Below are 17,216 nucleotides of genomic sequence, written 5' to 3' on the forward strand. Positions count from 1 at the left end.
CAGCCTAACCCTAAAGCACAATGAATTCCCCCAAAATGTCCATTGATTGCACGCGGACACTTGTCATACTAAGCAGAAAAGGACAAGATTCGCGTAGATCGGATTCAAGATGGACGTGATTATAGAAATCCAGGCATATAGTTATAGTAAGAACACCATAACACTATAGAAATATATTCCATTTCAACTGAATCAAAATGCTTAAGAAACAGAAACAAGTTACATTGACGGTTTCAGATTGCAAATTAACCATTTTTTCCCCTTTTACACGAAGACTCTACTTCTTTCCTAATATGCTTAGATAATCATCAGATGCAAAAGAAATTGTTTTGGTAGTTTCTCACTTGGTACGTAATTGATCTCTTTTTTTTTTTCCCTTAACATGAGACAACTCACATGTAATATCCGAACATAATTAACACAGGAAAATTATTTGTAATGCATGTTCCAAAAAATGTAGTTCTATGGATCAAATGTAGATACTTTTTCCAACACAATCAGTCAAGCATGCTGAGCAATCTTCTGCTCGAGCACGTTTTTATCCACTGTGACGAGCTGATCCACCTCCTCACCATTTCTGATGAAGAAGAAGGTCGGGATGCTACTGATTTTCCATTCAAAAGCAACCTGTCTGGCCTCGTCGATGTCCACTTTCAAGAAAACGACTTTTGGGTATTTAGCTGCCAAGCTAGTGAAAGCAGGGCCGACGTAACGGCAGGGCCCACACCACGTTGCAGTGAAGTAGAGAACTGAGAGGCGAGATGCCTTTGAAGCAGCATCGAGCTTCTCATCCAAGTCGCTACCAGAATGGATCAGAATGACTTCTCCTGCAAGCAAACGTGATGAAATTGGCTAATAAGACACGTATCGAGGCTAATAGTCTAAGAACAATAAAGAGTTTGAGTTTTAGGCCGTAAGAGAACTTTAATAACGGATGCTAATGCAATTCATCCAGACCAACTTTTATCGTATGCCTAAGTTAAGTCGCAGATGAGTATACGAAGAAACAAGATATAAACGAATCAGTATGAGAATATAACTACCGAGAAGAACACATATTCATTAATCAATAGTTGAAACATAATTACTTAAGATGAAAAATGTTAGGACAATAGTTATGTAATGAGAAGCAGCTTCAGCATCATGCAATGAGATTTAAAAAATGAATTCCATAAACTGCATACCTTCAGCCAGTGCTTCCAGAGCTGTTGCTTTTGATAACTGATCATCTTCGGTTACTTCAACACAACCCAGTTTCCGTGGAGGATCATTGTCAGATTCAACAATGTCCTTATTTAAGGTATCCTCCATTGGTGCATCACGCTTCCTTGAAGCAGACGGCTTTTCATCTTCATGGTCATCACCGTCATTGCTCTGCATCAGATTTTACGTCATCAGTGAATATAAAATAACCACAGGTCGTGCATATAGGAAACAACCGAGGCAATAATGTTAAAATGTGGCCTTCCAAATTTGACAGATTATCGTTACTCTCTGATGTTACCGTGTATCTTCCAATAGCAGAAACACATAAACAAACCCCACAAAGAACATCAACGACAAAAGTTAAAAACTGCAACTAAAGATACTAGCAATCATGATTCCAATAGAGATATTAAATGAGACACGGAACATGTTCATTTATTAAGACTAAGAATCACTCTTCCAGCATCTACAGAATCACACGCTGCTTAGCTCGCTAATATGATAATTTTTCTGTACTTTACACGTGGCTCTTCCACGTTGTCACCAACATAAATATCGAGCCAGAACATATATAAACCTCGTGCCATTTCCAATCTAATGATGAATAAGAATATAACTACTGCTCAATTTATCACCAATGAAATACATATGCTCAAACATTCAACAAACTGGAAGTCATCAATGATGAAAGCATAGAGCTAGACAGTGTCCACATTGGATAACATTAAAGAGTTCATTCGACTTCGGATTTTCGCAAGTGAAAACACCATCAAACCCTACTCTTAATAACATTAAAGAGTTCATTGCATTTCAAGTTGGAAATTCAATGTTTCAATTCATCTAACATCAAACCTCAAAAAAATAAATTTAAACAAAACTTACTCCAAGATCCAACCACACAACTTAACATCCAAAATCCACAAACAAGTTTCCATTTTTAAAACTTAAAACACACAATCAAATGAGCTTGATCAACTACAGCTTCATCAATACAGAAATAACAAAAAAAGGAAGCTCGTGAATCTAGCTTACCGATCCTCCAATCGCCGGAATTCGAGCTCCAAAACTGAAACAAAAACAAAAGAAAACAATGAAACCCTTAAACAATTCCTCAATTTACAGCCAAATTAAAGTTGACAACCAAAAAAGTTAGCACCTTTGTAGAAAGCTCTTGAAAAATGAAAGAGTTGGAGTGTGTAAGACATGTGGGTTCAGTTTGCAGAAATCCACAAAACCCTTCAAAGCCTGAATCCTTTCCGCCTCCATTTCTCTTCTTAGCTTGCTTGAGTATGTCAGAATCTTTTTCTCGTTCGAAATGCTTAGATTCTTAATATGCTCCACAGCTCCAGTTTTATATGTTGCCACAAAACGGGTCTTCGGGTTGCCACAAAACGGGTCCTCGGGCTGTCCGCAATTGGGCCTAATTTTAAGGTTTATTACTCCTACTATTTTTCGCTTGAGTTTGATAGAGATTTTCCACAAAATTATTATTCTCTTGGGTTTGATAGAGATTTTCCACAAAATTAGTATTCTCTTGAGTTTTATAGATTTTCCACAAAATTAATAACATTATCAATATTTATTATTATGATCTCTTGAGTTTGATAGAGATTTTCCACAAAATTATTATTCTCTTGAGTTTGATAGATTTTCCACAAAATTAATAACATTATCAATATTTATTACTATGATCTCTTGAGTTTGATAGAGATTTTCCACAATATGAATACTACTATCAATAATTATTACTCCCTCCGTCCCACTTAGCAGTCCCGGTGTACTACTTTTGGGTGTCCCACTTTAGGAGTCCCGGTTGGAATATTCCATAATTGGTAATAGGCCCCACATTCCACTCATCTTTTTCCACTCACATTTTATTATAAAACTAATATATAAAAGTAGGACCCACATTCCACTATCTTTTTTCACCAACTTTCCTTTGTATTTCTTAAAACCCGTGCCGAACTCAACCGGGACTCCTAAAGTGGGACGGAGGGAGTAGTATTATTCTCTAGAGTTCGATCGAAATTTTACACTGAATTACTATAATCTACAAGAATATGCACTTTTAGTTGGGCACGAGTTTTTATGTATAATTGATAAAATAAGAAAGATGTAAAAAGAAAAGGTAATTAAAGTATTGTTAGTAAAGAATGTGTCTCATCCCATTAAAAGAGAAAATAGTTTTCAAATTTAAAAAGTACATATTTTTGTTGCAGCAAGAAAAAGGCGAGTCCGTCGCCTTGGCGGCCCCCACACTCCGGCCCGACATCACATGAGGGGGTTAAATCAGGGTACGCAGTAGTCCGTTAAGAAGGAGGCCTTAACCGACTAGCTACCAGAAGCCCATCTCCCAAGGCCACACACTGTGCCTGAGAAATGGAAGCAACTACACGACAGCAGTGGGATTCGAACCCTGGCTTATTGCAGCAAGATCTGCCCCTCCGTTGCCAACTGCGCTACCCCCTGCGGGCAAAAAGTACATATTTTTGTAAAACAAATTAAAAGGAAAGAATGCATACTCTTATGAAACGGAGGAAGTATTTATTACATGAACTTCATTTTTTTTAAATCCAACAATACATTTTTTAGTAACATGTCTATTTTATTAGGCATGTTAGATTATTTACCAGTTCGGTTGATTATACATTATATATCGGAATAGTAATTAATTAGATTCCAAGAAGAAAATAATACTCCCTCCATCCAAAATAAATAGAGCACATTTACTATTTTTGGCCGTCTATAAAAAATAGAGCACATTCATTTATGAGAAGTTTTCAACAAATAACAACCGTACACATCATTGCACTAACACTACTTCTCACTTACTTTTTCTCCTTCTCTCTTACTTTACCAATTCTAATTAAAACTCGTGCCATACACTAATTGCTTATTTTTTGTGGACAGAGGGAGTATCAAATTTGAGAGTTAGAATTAACAATATGAAATCATTTCTTAGACCAGTGCAGCCGGTGGTTACCTGGTAAATCATACTGATTAGATTGTTATTGGGTCAATATGATATCGAACAAATCCAATAAGACCAAATCCTAACCTAACTCGAAATCATTGGGTTCTTATTGAGTCTCAACCCACTAGCTTTGTAACGCCCCGCTTTTTCGAACCCTAATTTTTGTGACGTGGAAATTTTTGCATTAAATGCTTTTAATGCTATGATATGTGGAATTAATTGATAAGTGATAAATTGCAATATTCTTGTGACCTAATTGCGATATGGAGTCGAGTTTGAGTTGAATAGTCAAACATGTTGAATATGTGACGTGGCTATTGAATAGTCAATTTGGTGGAAAATATGACGTGGCCGTGGAATGGTCAAAGTCGTTGGAAAATGTGAAGTGGAGGTGGAAATCCGAATATGTGGATATTTTGATGTGGGAGGAAATAATATTTGTGGTGAATTATTTTCCTAAGGGATGAGTGAGAATTTAATAGGAACATTATTTAATCATGTGGAATTTTCGACCCTCCTATTTATTGGAAAGAAATCCTATTTTTCTTGGATTTAATTATTGCTTGGGATAATTATCCAAATTAAATCCAGAGTCCGATTATTCCTATTTAATTGATGAAAATTTCGAAACCTATGATTGGTCTAGAGGGATTTTCGAAATTCCCTTATTATGGGAGAAGGGATTATTTTTATTATTTTATTTGATCCCTTGTTTATTCTCTTTCATAAATAAATTCAAATATCCTAGCATATCTTGCCAAATCTAAGAAGATCTTACCATATCCTAATTAAATTAGGATTTATATTAAATTCCTTGTAGGAATTTGATATCACACGCCACTTTTGGCTATTATTGGGGGATTTTATTATTTTTATTCTGCTCCGTGAAATATTCAAATTAAATCATAGGCTAATTTAATAGCCTAGAATTTGAAATCCCCTATTTTTCTCCTAGTAAATCACGCCAGATTCAACTATCAAATCTCTCCAAATTTTCCAAATCTTGATTTATTTAATTATTGGATATTATGTTGGCACTCTATAAATACATGTGAGAAACCTAACCCTAGCATCACTAAATCACGCCCCCCACATCCCAAAATTTCGATCGCTTCTCTCTCCCACTCTCTCAAATTTTTCTTCTACTTTCTCCATTAATTCTTCATCTTTTGGAGAAGAATTGAAGCTGCAATTCAAGAATTCATTGAAGAATCAAGATTCTACTTGTTTCTACCGTTTGTTTTTGCAAGAAAAGGTACTTCTATTATTAATCTTTTCTTCCTCTACCGATTAATCGGTGTTCTTGAGTCCACATGCATGTAGAACGAGTGAAGGGGGAAATTAATCGGTGAATTTGGATGCATGTGTGTGTATAACCGTGTGTGTGTGGGTGTGTGCACGCCTCGGTAGGCGTGTATGTGTGTTTGTGTGTGTGCGTGTGTTGTGTGTGGGAAACACTCATGCGTGTCACGATTTGATGATAAATCTGGAGTTGTTGTGTGATAAAAACGATATGATAATCGTACATTCATTCTGATTGTGATTTTAGAAATAACCGAAGGGAAAAGGGAAACGTGAGATCATGCATAATTTTAATCCATGATTTGAGACTTATTTGAAAAAAATATGAACTAAAGGTGATAGTTCGCGTTCCCGGTGGGATATCAAGAAGAAGTGCATTTTTGTTGAACTCGAAAGAAATCGAGGTGGGCTTTATTCTAAACTCTCTTCTATGAGCAAATATATGATGTTGGAGAAATAAGGGTGGATTAAACTGTTATGCCATGCCTATGAATTATTTTGGATATTGTGATTGCCTGATGCCTAGATTGTGAGTACTCTCCATTAGGCTACAGTGGCTATGATTAAACGAATTCGGGTCTGAGTATGGGCCGCAAACCCTACCAGGCTGTGTACACGGTGGGATCGGGAGCCGTCCTTGCTAGTCGGCCGATCTCGTGGGCGAATAGTGTGGCCACACTTTCGTCGCACTATGAAATGATGATTGATGAGAAAATGGGAGGTTTTATTTGACTGGCCAGTCCATGATATATTTTTGTGATACTCGATGCTTATCTTTAAATAAATGCAAAACTCGAGTTCACTATGGTAAGGGTGGCATAACTATAAAACGTTTTGGCATGAGTCCACTGAGTATGTTTAAAATACTCAGCCCTGCATGTGTTTTCCCTATGTGCAGGTTGAGCGGCGATGGGCGGTCGGTGGTGTTGAGAAGATTGAATCGAATAATATGGATGGTTGGGTTTTTGAGTGTAGTCGTGTCTTCATACATGGCTTCGCTTCCTCTTGGAAATGCTTCCGCTGAATATTTGAAACTATTATTTTTGGTTGTGGTGAACTTAATTCTTTGTTTTGGAATGAGGGGAATTATTGCGTTTTGTTGGAATTATGCTAAACCTTTGACTTTTGAGCCTATTCTATTAAGTCTTGATTCTCGTGAGTTAGTCGTTGACTTATTGCCTTGATGCTTCATTAAATTCTTGGTCAAATCTCTTTAATTGAAACCCTAGTCTATGTTCTTGTTACACTTAAGTTCGCTTAGTTAACAGTCGCCGCATTTATTATACCCTAGAAATGTCAGGCTGTTACAAGCTTCGTGTGTGTTTGTATCAAATTTTCTTGACATGTCAAAAATTGCCAGCTCTATCGTAATTTACTACCACTACTACTACTACAATTTAACTTGACATGCCACGATAGCGATCTAAACATGATACTATTACACAATTAAAACTTTTGTAACATAATAAAACTCTATCATAATTTATATCTAAATAATAAAATTAAAATATAATATTGTTGGGGAGTGATCAATTGCTAACTAATTAGCAATCCCAAATTAAGACTAAATCTTAGCCATTAGATTAGAAGATCTAGTGGTTGAAATAATATCACATGGATTATATTTTTAATTAAGAAAATTAATAAATAAAATTAGAGGGTATTAATGTCGATTCCCTCTCATTAAAATCATCTTAAAACTTTAAATTTACGTAACTCTCTCTATTTAAATTATTTTTTCGCAAAAAAATATATCAAATTAAAGATAATTTTATAAGGATTCCAACGAGATCTCAATTGCATATGTTCCGACGACGTTCGGATGATGAAATTTGATATTTTTTATTTTAGTTTTCGTAAATGTTGATTTGCAGATTTTTATCAACAAATAGATAAAAAAATCTTAATAAAACCATGTAAAAATCTCAATAAATATGTGTTGATATTTGCTTGTACTAGTGTTGATATTCTTACGTCATATTGTTGATATTTGTAATACACTATGTTGATGTAAAAAAACATTCACGAAAATTATCATATGATAACATAATAACGATATTACCCTTTTGTTGATATTTTTTCTACTATTTATTGAGATTCGTAAGATTTAATCTCATCCATTCATTTTAAAATCTAAGGGTGAAGATTTGGTCTTGATTTTGGATTAGGGTGCTGTAAGCATTAGAATATGACCCTAATATTGTTTACCTTAAAAAATAAGTAAAAACATTAATTTTATATATATATCTTAACAGATACGTTGGACCTAACCCAAACCAACTTAAAGTTTCCAAATTTTTATTGGATTGACCCAATAAGAACTCCAACCCAATAAGAACTCAGCATATATAGAATCTAATCCAAACCCGGCCCAATTGCGGACAACCCGATAACCCGGTTAGTGCCTACACTTATAAAGGTGGTGCATATATAGAATCTTTATTCTAAGCATTTTGAAGGAGAAAGATTCTAGCATACTCAGTGTAAACTCCAGCAAGCTAAAGAGAGAAAATGGAAGCGGAAAAGATTCAGGCTTTGAAGGGCTTTGTGGAGTGCTACGAACTAAATCCAGATGTCTTACACACTCCATCTCTTGCGTTCTTCAAGAATTTTCTGCAAAGGTGCAAACTTTTTTGGTTATCAACTTTAATTTTGCTGCAAATTGAGGAAGTGTTCAAGGGTTTCATTGCCTTTTTTGTTTCAGTTTGGGAGCTCAAATTCCGGCGTTTGGAGGATCGGTGAGCTAGATCTCATGAGAAGCTTTTTTTGTTTTCATTTATTGATGAAGCTGTAGTCAATCAAGCTGATTCGAAAGGATACTTCTTGATTGTGTGTTTTTATGTTTAAAAATGGAAACTTGTTTGTGGATTTTGGATGTTGAGTTGTGTGGTTGGATCTTGGAGTAAGTCTGGTTTGATAGGTTTTTTAGCTTTGATGTTGCCAACTTGAAATGCAATGAACTAATTAACTGCATTGATTTATCATGTCTGGTTTTTTATGGTTTGGAGCTAGTTGCAAAAGAATGTTATTAAGAAATAGGGATTGATGGTGTTTTCACTTGCAAAAAACGGAAGTCGAATGAACTCTTTAATGTTATCCATTGTTGACACTGTCTCTATGCTTTCATCATTGATGACTTCCAATTTGTTATGTATTTCATTGGTGACAAATTGAGCAGTAGTTATATTCCCATCCATCATTGATCTGAACTGGCGCGAGGCTTATATATTGGCTCGTTTTAAGTTGGTGACAACGTGGAAGGGCCACGTGTAACGTACATGAAAGAATTATCATATTAGCGAGTTAAGCAGCGTTGGACGCTGGAGGACCGAGTCTTACTCTTCATAAATGAACATGTTTCGCGTATCATTTAATCGCTATTTGTCTCGTGATTGCTAACATCTTTAAGTTTGTTTTGCACTTTTTAACTTTTGTCATTGATGTTCTTTGCGAGGTTTGTTTGTGTATTTCTGCTACTGAAAGCTAATGGTAACACTTTATGATAATTTGGGAAGGGCCACACTTTAAACATTACTGCCTCGGTTGTTTACTATATGCACCACCTGACGTTATTGCTGTTATTTATATTCACTGATGACATAAGACCTGATGCAGAGCAAAGACGATGAGGACAATGAGGATATAAAGCCATTTGATTCAAGGAAGCGCGATACACCAATGGATGATATCTCAGATGACGAGATTGTTGAATCTGACGTTGAGTTGGATAATTCAGGCGTTGTGGAGCCGGACAATGATCCTCCACAGAAAGTGAGTAGCTCAAAAAACTCGGATTTCATATTGCCCGATTTGTCCCATTTACACGTTTGCTTACTTTATTACAGATGGGGGACCCTTCCGTTGAAGTAACTGAAGAAAATAAAAAAGCTGCTTATCTATTTAAAGCAAAAGCTATTGAAGCAAGCGTTGATGGTATGCAGTTTATGGAAATTCCTTTACTATTTATTTGTCGATAGTCTATTTTCTAGGAGAATGACTGTTGCAAATTATATTATACCAGGAAAGTTTAGTGAGGCTGTAGATTACCTAACTGAGGCAATCATGTTGAATCCAATCTCGCCAGTATATTATGGACGTAGAGGTAACTCTCATGCTTGTGAACTAGATATTTTCGTATGAGATGTCGTGTTTAATAACTATATTATTGTCCTCTTCTTCAGCGACTGTCTTTCTCGGATTGAAGAAACCAAATGCTGCGATACGAGATGCTGATGTAGCTTTAGAGGTACGCGTGACTTGTTTATGCTTTCAAGGGTAAAAACCTCACCTTTTAAGATGATTATTGTGCGATTTTTTGTATAGATCAACCCACACGGGGAAGTAGAATACAGAATACGAGGGCTGGCAAAAGCAATGCTGGGCTTGTGGGAAGAGGCAGCTCGTGATTTTCACGTTGCATCAACTTTGGATTTTGACGCGTACAAGCAGGTAAAGTATCCCTTGTATCTCAGTATCGTCGCTTTCTATTTTTTTTGGGCTTCAATCTTAAAGCAGAGTTACATTAGATGATTTTTACTTAAAACTTTATAGGTTGAACGCAATGTGAAGAAAATTGAAGAGCACAACCGGAAATATGAACGCCTGCGTAAAGAGAAGGAATTGAGACGAATCAAGCGCCTGAGGAAGACACGTCGAGTGAGTCCTAACTTTTTTGTTTATCGTAGTAGCATTTAATAGTCCCTGAAACCTCAACGGGTTTTTTTCTACACAGGCGAGTATTAAACATGTTACATTCCTCGAGATATGTCTAAACATAAAACTTCGCTTATATTAACCGGATTTCATTCATCATATTCTCTTAGTTCTGAATGAGTAATTCCATTTTTTAAATCTTGCTGCAGGTTGCTGAAGATGCTTCTGTTTCAAACGATGGTATATTCACAAAACTATTATCCAATATTTCGTTTCAAGTAGTTATGTTTCAACTATTGCAGGACATTTGCTGATTCGTCTATATCTTGTTTCTTCGTATACCCATTTGCGACTTAAGTCACTGAACTTAGGCATACGATAAAAGTTGGTCTGAATGAATTGCATTACGTTCCGTTATTCAAGTTCTCTTTAGTGTTCTAAAATTCTCAGCCTTGATACGCATCATATCCAATTTCGTTACATTTGCTTGCAGGAGAAATCGCCCCGAGCCATTCTGATAGCGAGTTGGAAGAGGAACCCAGGACTCGAAACTTCTTTTTTTTGAAAGTGGACATCGACGAGGCTAGAGAGGTTGTTGCTGAATGGAACATCAGTAGCATCCCGACCTTCTTCTTCGTCAGAAATGGTGAGGAGGTGGATCATCAGCTCGTCACCGTGGACAAAAACGTGCTCGAGCAGAAGATTGCTCAGCATGCCGGATTAATCTTGATTTCTTGAGTGTATAGAATTAGAAGAGAAAGTATAAAGTGATTTTTCTTCCCTTTTAACATTCTTTACATCCCTATAGAATTACATTTTTGGAACTATCTACGTCCATTTTTTTGGAAATTGGAACTATGCATTAAAAATAATTTTCCTGTGTTTATGTTGGCATATTGCATTTGATACATTTTTGGAACTATCTACAATATTTTTTGGAATTATGTATTAAAAATAATTTTCCTGTGTTTATGTTGGCATATTACATTTGAGTTGTCTCACGTTACAAATTTGAATGAAAAGAGAGATCAATACATACCAAGTGAGCCCTTCTTTTTATCACCAATTATTTTTTGAATGGAATATAATAAAGCTGAATGTGTCATCAATAAATCCTATGGAAATATATTTATATATCATAGACCTAAATTGAAAAGATGATCTAAATATTAACTCCACAACATACATTTTTGAAGATAATATCAATTTGTTAATCATTTTATAACTTTGGAAGGAATAAGTTGCCCAAAAACGACACCGTACTGCAGAGGCGCTACTTTATAAAAGTTAGTTGGACAGTTTTTTTTTTTAGTTAACGCCTTCCCGGCGGAAGGTTAAGTAGGACCCTCATCCCATATATATCATCTTCTCAAAACATTATTACATTCAACAATCCCAAAAGTGGATTGCTCCAGAAATCGTACAATAAGGAAACCAAGACAAGATAAAATCAAACCATACAAAAAAACCAACCAAAGACATTATCTCAACTATAAAAAGCAGCAGCCGAAACTATCTTAAACCAAGTTAGTTGGACAGTTGAAGACGCGGGAAACATTTCCAATTGATAACGACATATTCTCTCTCTTCTTGTTCCTGTGTTAACCCTACAATTATTGGAGCAATTTGATGACGAAAATGATTTTAATACTCAGTAAATCAGTTCAGGTAACAGCATTTACTATCGTTAATGTTAATAGAAGCATAATTGTGAAACTATCAGAACAATATTTTTTGGATCTAATGATTAATCTAAGCATATTAGGAAAGAATTAGAATCTTCGTGTGAAAGGTGAAAAATGGGCATGTTTCAGTACTTGCTTTATAGCTCATTTGCAATCTGAAACAGTCCATTTAACTTGTTTCTCTTTCTAGATCATTTTGATTTAGTTGAAAGGGAACAAATTTCAATCGGATTATGGTGATTTTACAATAATTATATGCCTTAATTTCTGTAATCTTGTCCATCTTGAATCCGAGCTATGCGAATCTTGTCCTGTTCGGCTTAGTATGACAAGTGTCCGTGTGCATTCAACGGATATTTTGGGAATATTTTTATGTTCTTTTAGTGTTAGGCTGCGTGTACATTGCTTTGTCAAGCCATAGCAAATAAGGCTTCCGCCTGCCGTTGCGGCTCATAGATTTTGGCTTGTGCGGTAAGAGCATGGTTTTTTTTCTATGTTGTAATGATTTCTCCACATATGTGTTGAACCTAATTCTGATTTATCAGCTTATTTCTGCAAGGAATATAAGTGTTGATGAAAGGCAAAATGTTGAGATCTAAGCATCTGAAGACTGTTGAATCTAACGAAGACAAAGCGCATTCATTGGAGATGGAAATTGTGGAGTCTGATGTTGAATTGGATGATTTGGATGTTGTTGAGCTTCAGGTTAGCGACTCAAAGGCGTGTTAAATATTTAATGGTAGTTTAATCAATTGAGTGAAGACGATCCAGAAGTTGCCCTAGTGCAAAAATCAATTGCATCTCTTGAAGGTAGGTTTCTTTTCAAAATCAATGTAGTTAGTTCTATTACAAAATTACAAAAACTGCACACAGTGGCGTAACCAGGATTCTAATCCTGGAGGCGCAAATTACTGCTAAAATTTGTTGAGTGTTTTCTATGTCAACGACACAGAAACAACTCCGACATAAGTGGTAGTGTATGCTAGAAATGGATAATGAGATAAATAATTAGAGCATGAATAATAAAATTTAAAAATATAGTAACAACATCGAATTAAAAAAATTAAAGAATAGATTTTTTATAACAAAGCCATACAATTCAAATTGATTTTACTATAATATATCTATGTATTTATTTAATTAATGAATTATTTTCTTCTAATCTATATTTTTATAAAAGATATGATTAAAAGTGATTTCTAAATAATATTATATGAAATATTTATATATTCATGGAATTAAAAAGATAGGAGTCATTTATATTGTTAAATAATGAAAATTATTTAATTGTAATTACACAAATTAATAGCTACGTATAAGATTAAAAATTACTCCCTAGAGAAAATTAACATGAAAATTTCTATATGATATAAACTAAAATTATTAGCTACTCTCTCCGTCCCGCTTTAGCAGTCCCATTGACTTTTCTGCACTCGTTTTGTAAAAATGATACTCCCTCCATCCCGGATAATTCGGGTCACTTTGACCGGGCACGTGTTTTAAGAATTGTAATGAAAAGTGAATTGAAAAAGTTAGTGGAATGTGGGTCCTATCTTTATATATTAGTTTTATAATAAAATGTGAGTATGAATGAGTTAGTAGAATATGAGGTCCACTACCAAAAATGGTAAAAGTGAAGTGGGACAAATTATGTGGGACGGACCGAAATGGAAAACTGAGACGAATTATCTGGGACGGAGGGAGTAATAAATAGTTAAAGTGGAGAAATAATAAAATAAAAGAGAGAATAAATAGTTAAACCGATATCAGTTAGATTGGTTTGCCTGAAACACCCACCAACTCAGCTACCAGAACAATTGAAAATCTTTGCATACATAGATTTTATATAGGAATACGTCAAATGGTGAGGGGCCTGTTAGAGATTTAGAGATTACAAGAAGGAATACAGTAGAAAACTGATATGAAAATTACAAACGGAAATCGAAACTATAAACTTTAGAACAGGAATAAAGAGCCGAGTCGAGGAGTCCTCTTTCCGCAAGACGAGATACGCCCCGGTAGTGCTCTTCGGATTGGCGTTTCGTCCCCAAAGATAAAACGGCTACGTCTCTGGTGAAGCAGCACCGCTATCAGCAGAGCTCCGGCGAACTGGATGGAGGAGAGGGCAGAGCTTCGACAGAAGAACAATGCAGAGGGAGAAGAGAGTGTATGATGCAGAGTGTATTCTAGTTTCTGGCGTGTAGAATGCTAGAATGGCTAGCCTATTTATAGGCTTAGTCCACTGCAGGGGTCAACCCAGCCTTGATGGCTGTCATCAATGGCATACCGTAACGGTCGTCGGTTACGAAGCGTTACAAACGTTACAGAGCTGAGTCTGAATCTAGAAGCTTCTAGATTCGTCCATGACGTGGACTGTCACGTGTCAGCCACGTTGGCTTACCGCGTCATACTGACGAGGTGTCATCCCGCTTGGCTCGTTGACGTGGAAACGGTGGTGGTCTAAAAAGAAATAGACCCAGGCACCAAGCCCACGACCAGGCCCAAAGAACAGCCCAAAGACCACCCAAAGACCAATTGCCAAGATCCAAGTCCAAGGACAAGGACACGGGCACGAGCGCGAGCGCGAGCGCGAGCGCGGGCTCGGGCTCGAGGCTCGAGGCTCGCGGCTCGCGGCACGCGGCTCGCGGCTCGCGGCGGGCGGGCGGCGGCGGCGGCGCGCGCGTGTGCGCGCGTGTGGGCTCTACAACCCATCTTAGTCCACTATAATTATTCCATGTAATAATCCTTCTTATTAAATACTAGTTTAATAAGGTTGAAACTTTCAATGTGGGATAATTAACTCTCTTAATTATTCCCTAATCTCATAGCTCATTAAGTTTGCAATTTTTGCACAACTTTAAACAATTATTTCTCACTCACCGGGAATCGGATTTGAGAAAATAAATATACCACGGTCATCTACTCCGAACGTAGATTGACGCTATATCATTTAATTTTACAAAATTAAATGTCTCGTTGAAATTATAATTGGTCAAAGTCCATTGACCGGGCATAGATTCCAACAATCCCCCACATGAGTGGAAATAGCCAAATGCAAATGCATGCAGACACAAGCTCAACCCTCGAGAGGTATATAAGCATAAGGATAGGTAGCTTTTAGCTTTGAACCTTCCATAGTCAACGCCATCGGATACACAGGCGGCCTAGTAGCGCGATGCTTTGAACTAGTCCCCCACGACGTGCACCGAGACAATGGTGTTAACACTTAAACACCTCAACCTCATCCGTTCTCACGTTTTGTGTCCTTTGCGGCCTTGGACACCACTTTGGATTCATAAGTGTGTAATTTGAAGCGGCCACACTTCACACTTACATAGGTGATTCCTACTCGAGTATCTTGCCCTACTCGGTCTCTTTGAGAACTCAATCTCCTTGAGATCCTTAGGAATCATTAAAAGTCATAGACTTATCCTCACCACAAGGCAAGTTTTCAAACACTCTATTGCTCTCTAGGGAATAGATGTAGATGAGTGTTTCTCTCGAACTCTCATAGCTTAGTTTTCCCATTGAACCAAGTTCTTGGGATCTCCAGTCATCATGGTTGGGTTACCACTATGACAATTCTTTAGTTTGTGGATTTCAAACCCATTCCCTCTAGCAACTTATTCATTTGATCACGGTTTAACCCTTTGGTTAGCGGATCCGCTAGATTATCTATTGACTTCACATAGTCAATTGTAATCACTCCTGTTGTGATCAAATGTCTTACGGTATTATGTCGTCGACGAATATGTCGAGACTTACCGTTATAGAAGCCATTGTTCGCCCTCCCGATAGCGGCTTGGCTATCACAGTGAATCAACACGGGAGGCACTGGCTTACACCAACCTGGAATATCCTCAAGGAAGTTCTTAAGCCATTCGGCTTCTTCCCCAGCTTTATCTAAAGCTATGAATTCTGATTCCATAGTTGAACGGGCTATACATGTTTGTTTCGTGGATTTCCACGAGACAGCACCGCCCCCAATAGTAAAGACGTATCCACTTGTTGAAAGTGAGTCCTTATTGTCGGATATCCAATTTGCATCACAGTACCCTTCAAGTACCGGGGGGTATCTCGAAAAGTGTAGCCCATAATTTTGAGTATGTTTTAGATATCTCAAAACCCTTACAAGAGCTCTCCAATGCTCTTTGCTTGGATTACTAGTGTAGCGACTCAACTTGTTCACGGCACAAGCAATGTCCGGCCTAGTGCAATTAGTTAAGTACATAATGCACCCAATGACCCGTGCATATTCTTCTTGTGCAACGGGTTCGCCCTTGTTTTTGCTCAAGTGAACATTGAGTTCAATTGGAGTCTTGACCGGCGCGCCATCATAGGCATTGAATTTCTTCAATATCTTCTCAACATAATGAGATTGGGTTAAGATGATTCCATCGGATGTTCTTAGAATTTTCATTCCAAGAATTACATCGGCTAGACCCATGTCTTTCATGTCAAAGTTTCTCTTTAACATGGCTTTTGTCTCGTTAATCACTTGAGTGTTACTACCCATGATTAACATGTCATCAACGTAGAGACACACTATAACGTACCCGTTATCTGTGCTCTTAATATAGACACATTTGTCACACTCGTTGATTTTAAACCCATTTGATAACATCACATTATCAAACTTCAAGTGCCATTGCAACGGCGCTTGTTTTAATCCATAGAGGGACTTAACCAGTTTGCATACCTTCTTCTCTTGTCCGGGCACTACAAACCCTTCGGGTTGTTCCATATAGATTTCATCCTCTAGTTCACCATTTAGAAACGCAGTCTTGACATCCATTTGATGAATCTCGAGATTGTGCAATGCAGCAATCGCGAGAAGCACTCGGATAGATGTAATCCTCGTTACAGGTGAATAGGTATCGAAGAAGTCATGTCCTTCCTTTTGTTTAAAACCCTTTACAACTAGTCGGGCTTTATACTTATCCACTGTTCCATCGGCCTTAAATTTTCTTTTAAGCACCCATTTGCACCCTAAAGGTTTGGCACCTTCGGGCAAATCAACCAACACCCAAGTGTGGTTTAGCAAAATTGAGTCGATTTCGCTTTGAACAGCTTCTCTCCAATGTAACCCGTCTGGGCCATCGAATGCTACTTTTATTGACGTTGGCTCTTCATCCAACATAAAAGCAATGTAGTCAGGACCAAATGTTTTTGGTGTTCTGACCCTACTACCACGTCTTAGTACTTCATCACTTGGATCATGCCTCACTCGCTTGCGCGATTTAGGCTCTTTATCCGCGGATTTAGAACTGGTGGCTTCATCCACTGTTTTAGAACTAGTGGCCTCATTTTCAATTCTTGTCTCGGAATTGATTGGGACTTCTTCTTTGTCCTTGCAAGGAAATGTATTTTCGAGAAATACGGCATTCCTTGATTCG

At 37.1% G+C, this 17,216-nt stretch overlaps 2 protein-coding genes across 2 annotated transcripts; one reads left to right on the plus strand and one right to left on the minus strand.

The window, feature by feature from the left end:
• Window positions 1-201: 201 nt before the first annotated feature.
• On the minus strand, window positions 202-2,527 carry LOC125202817 (thioredoxin H1-like). Its single transcript, XM_048101325.2, has 4 exons — window positions 2,363-2,527; window positions 2,239-2,272; window positions 1,185-1,374; window positions 202-827 (listed from the first exon to the last, which is right to left on the minus strand). Exons 1-4 carry the CDS (start codon window positions 2,470-2,472, stop codon window positions 502-504), a joined length of 660 nt encoding a protein of 219 aa, XP_047957282.1. The 5' UTR covers window positions 2,473-2,527; the 3' UTR covers window positions 202-501.
• Window positions 2,528-7,993: 5,466 nt separating this feature from the next.
• On the plus strand, window positions 7,994-10,873 carry LOC125202638 (TPR repeat-containing thioredoxin TDX-like). Its single transcript, XM_048101121.2, has 10 exons — window positions 7,994-8,103; window positions 8,187-8,220; window positions 9,098-9,253; window positions 9,328-9,415; window positions 9,504-9,584; window positions 9,664-9,728; window positions 9,806-9,931; window positions 10,034-10,138; window positions 10,345-10,375; window positions 10,629-10,873. The coding sequence occupies exons 1-10, from the start codon at window positions 7,994-7,996 to the stop codon at window positions 10,871-10,873; spliced, it is 1,041 nt and encodes a 346-aa protein (XP_047957078.2).
• The last annotated feature ends 6,343 nt before the right edge of the window (window positions 10,874-17,216 follow it).

This window comes from Salvia hispanica, chromosome 2 (genome assembly GCF_029641045.1).
Source record: "Salvia hispanica isolate PSC_SH4W2 chromosome 2, Shi_PSC_v1, whole genome shotgun sequence".
NCBI classification, from domain to species: domain Eukaryota; kingdom Viridiplantae; phylum Streptophyta; class Magnoliopsida; order Lamiales; family Lamiaceae; genus Salvia; species Salvia hispanica.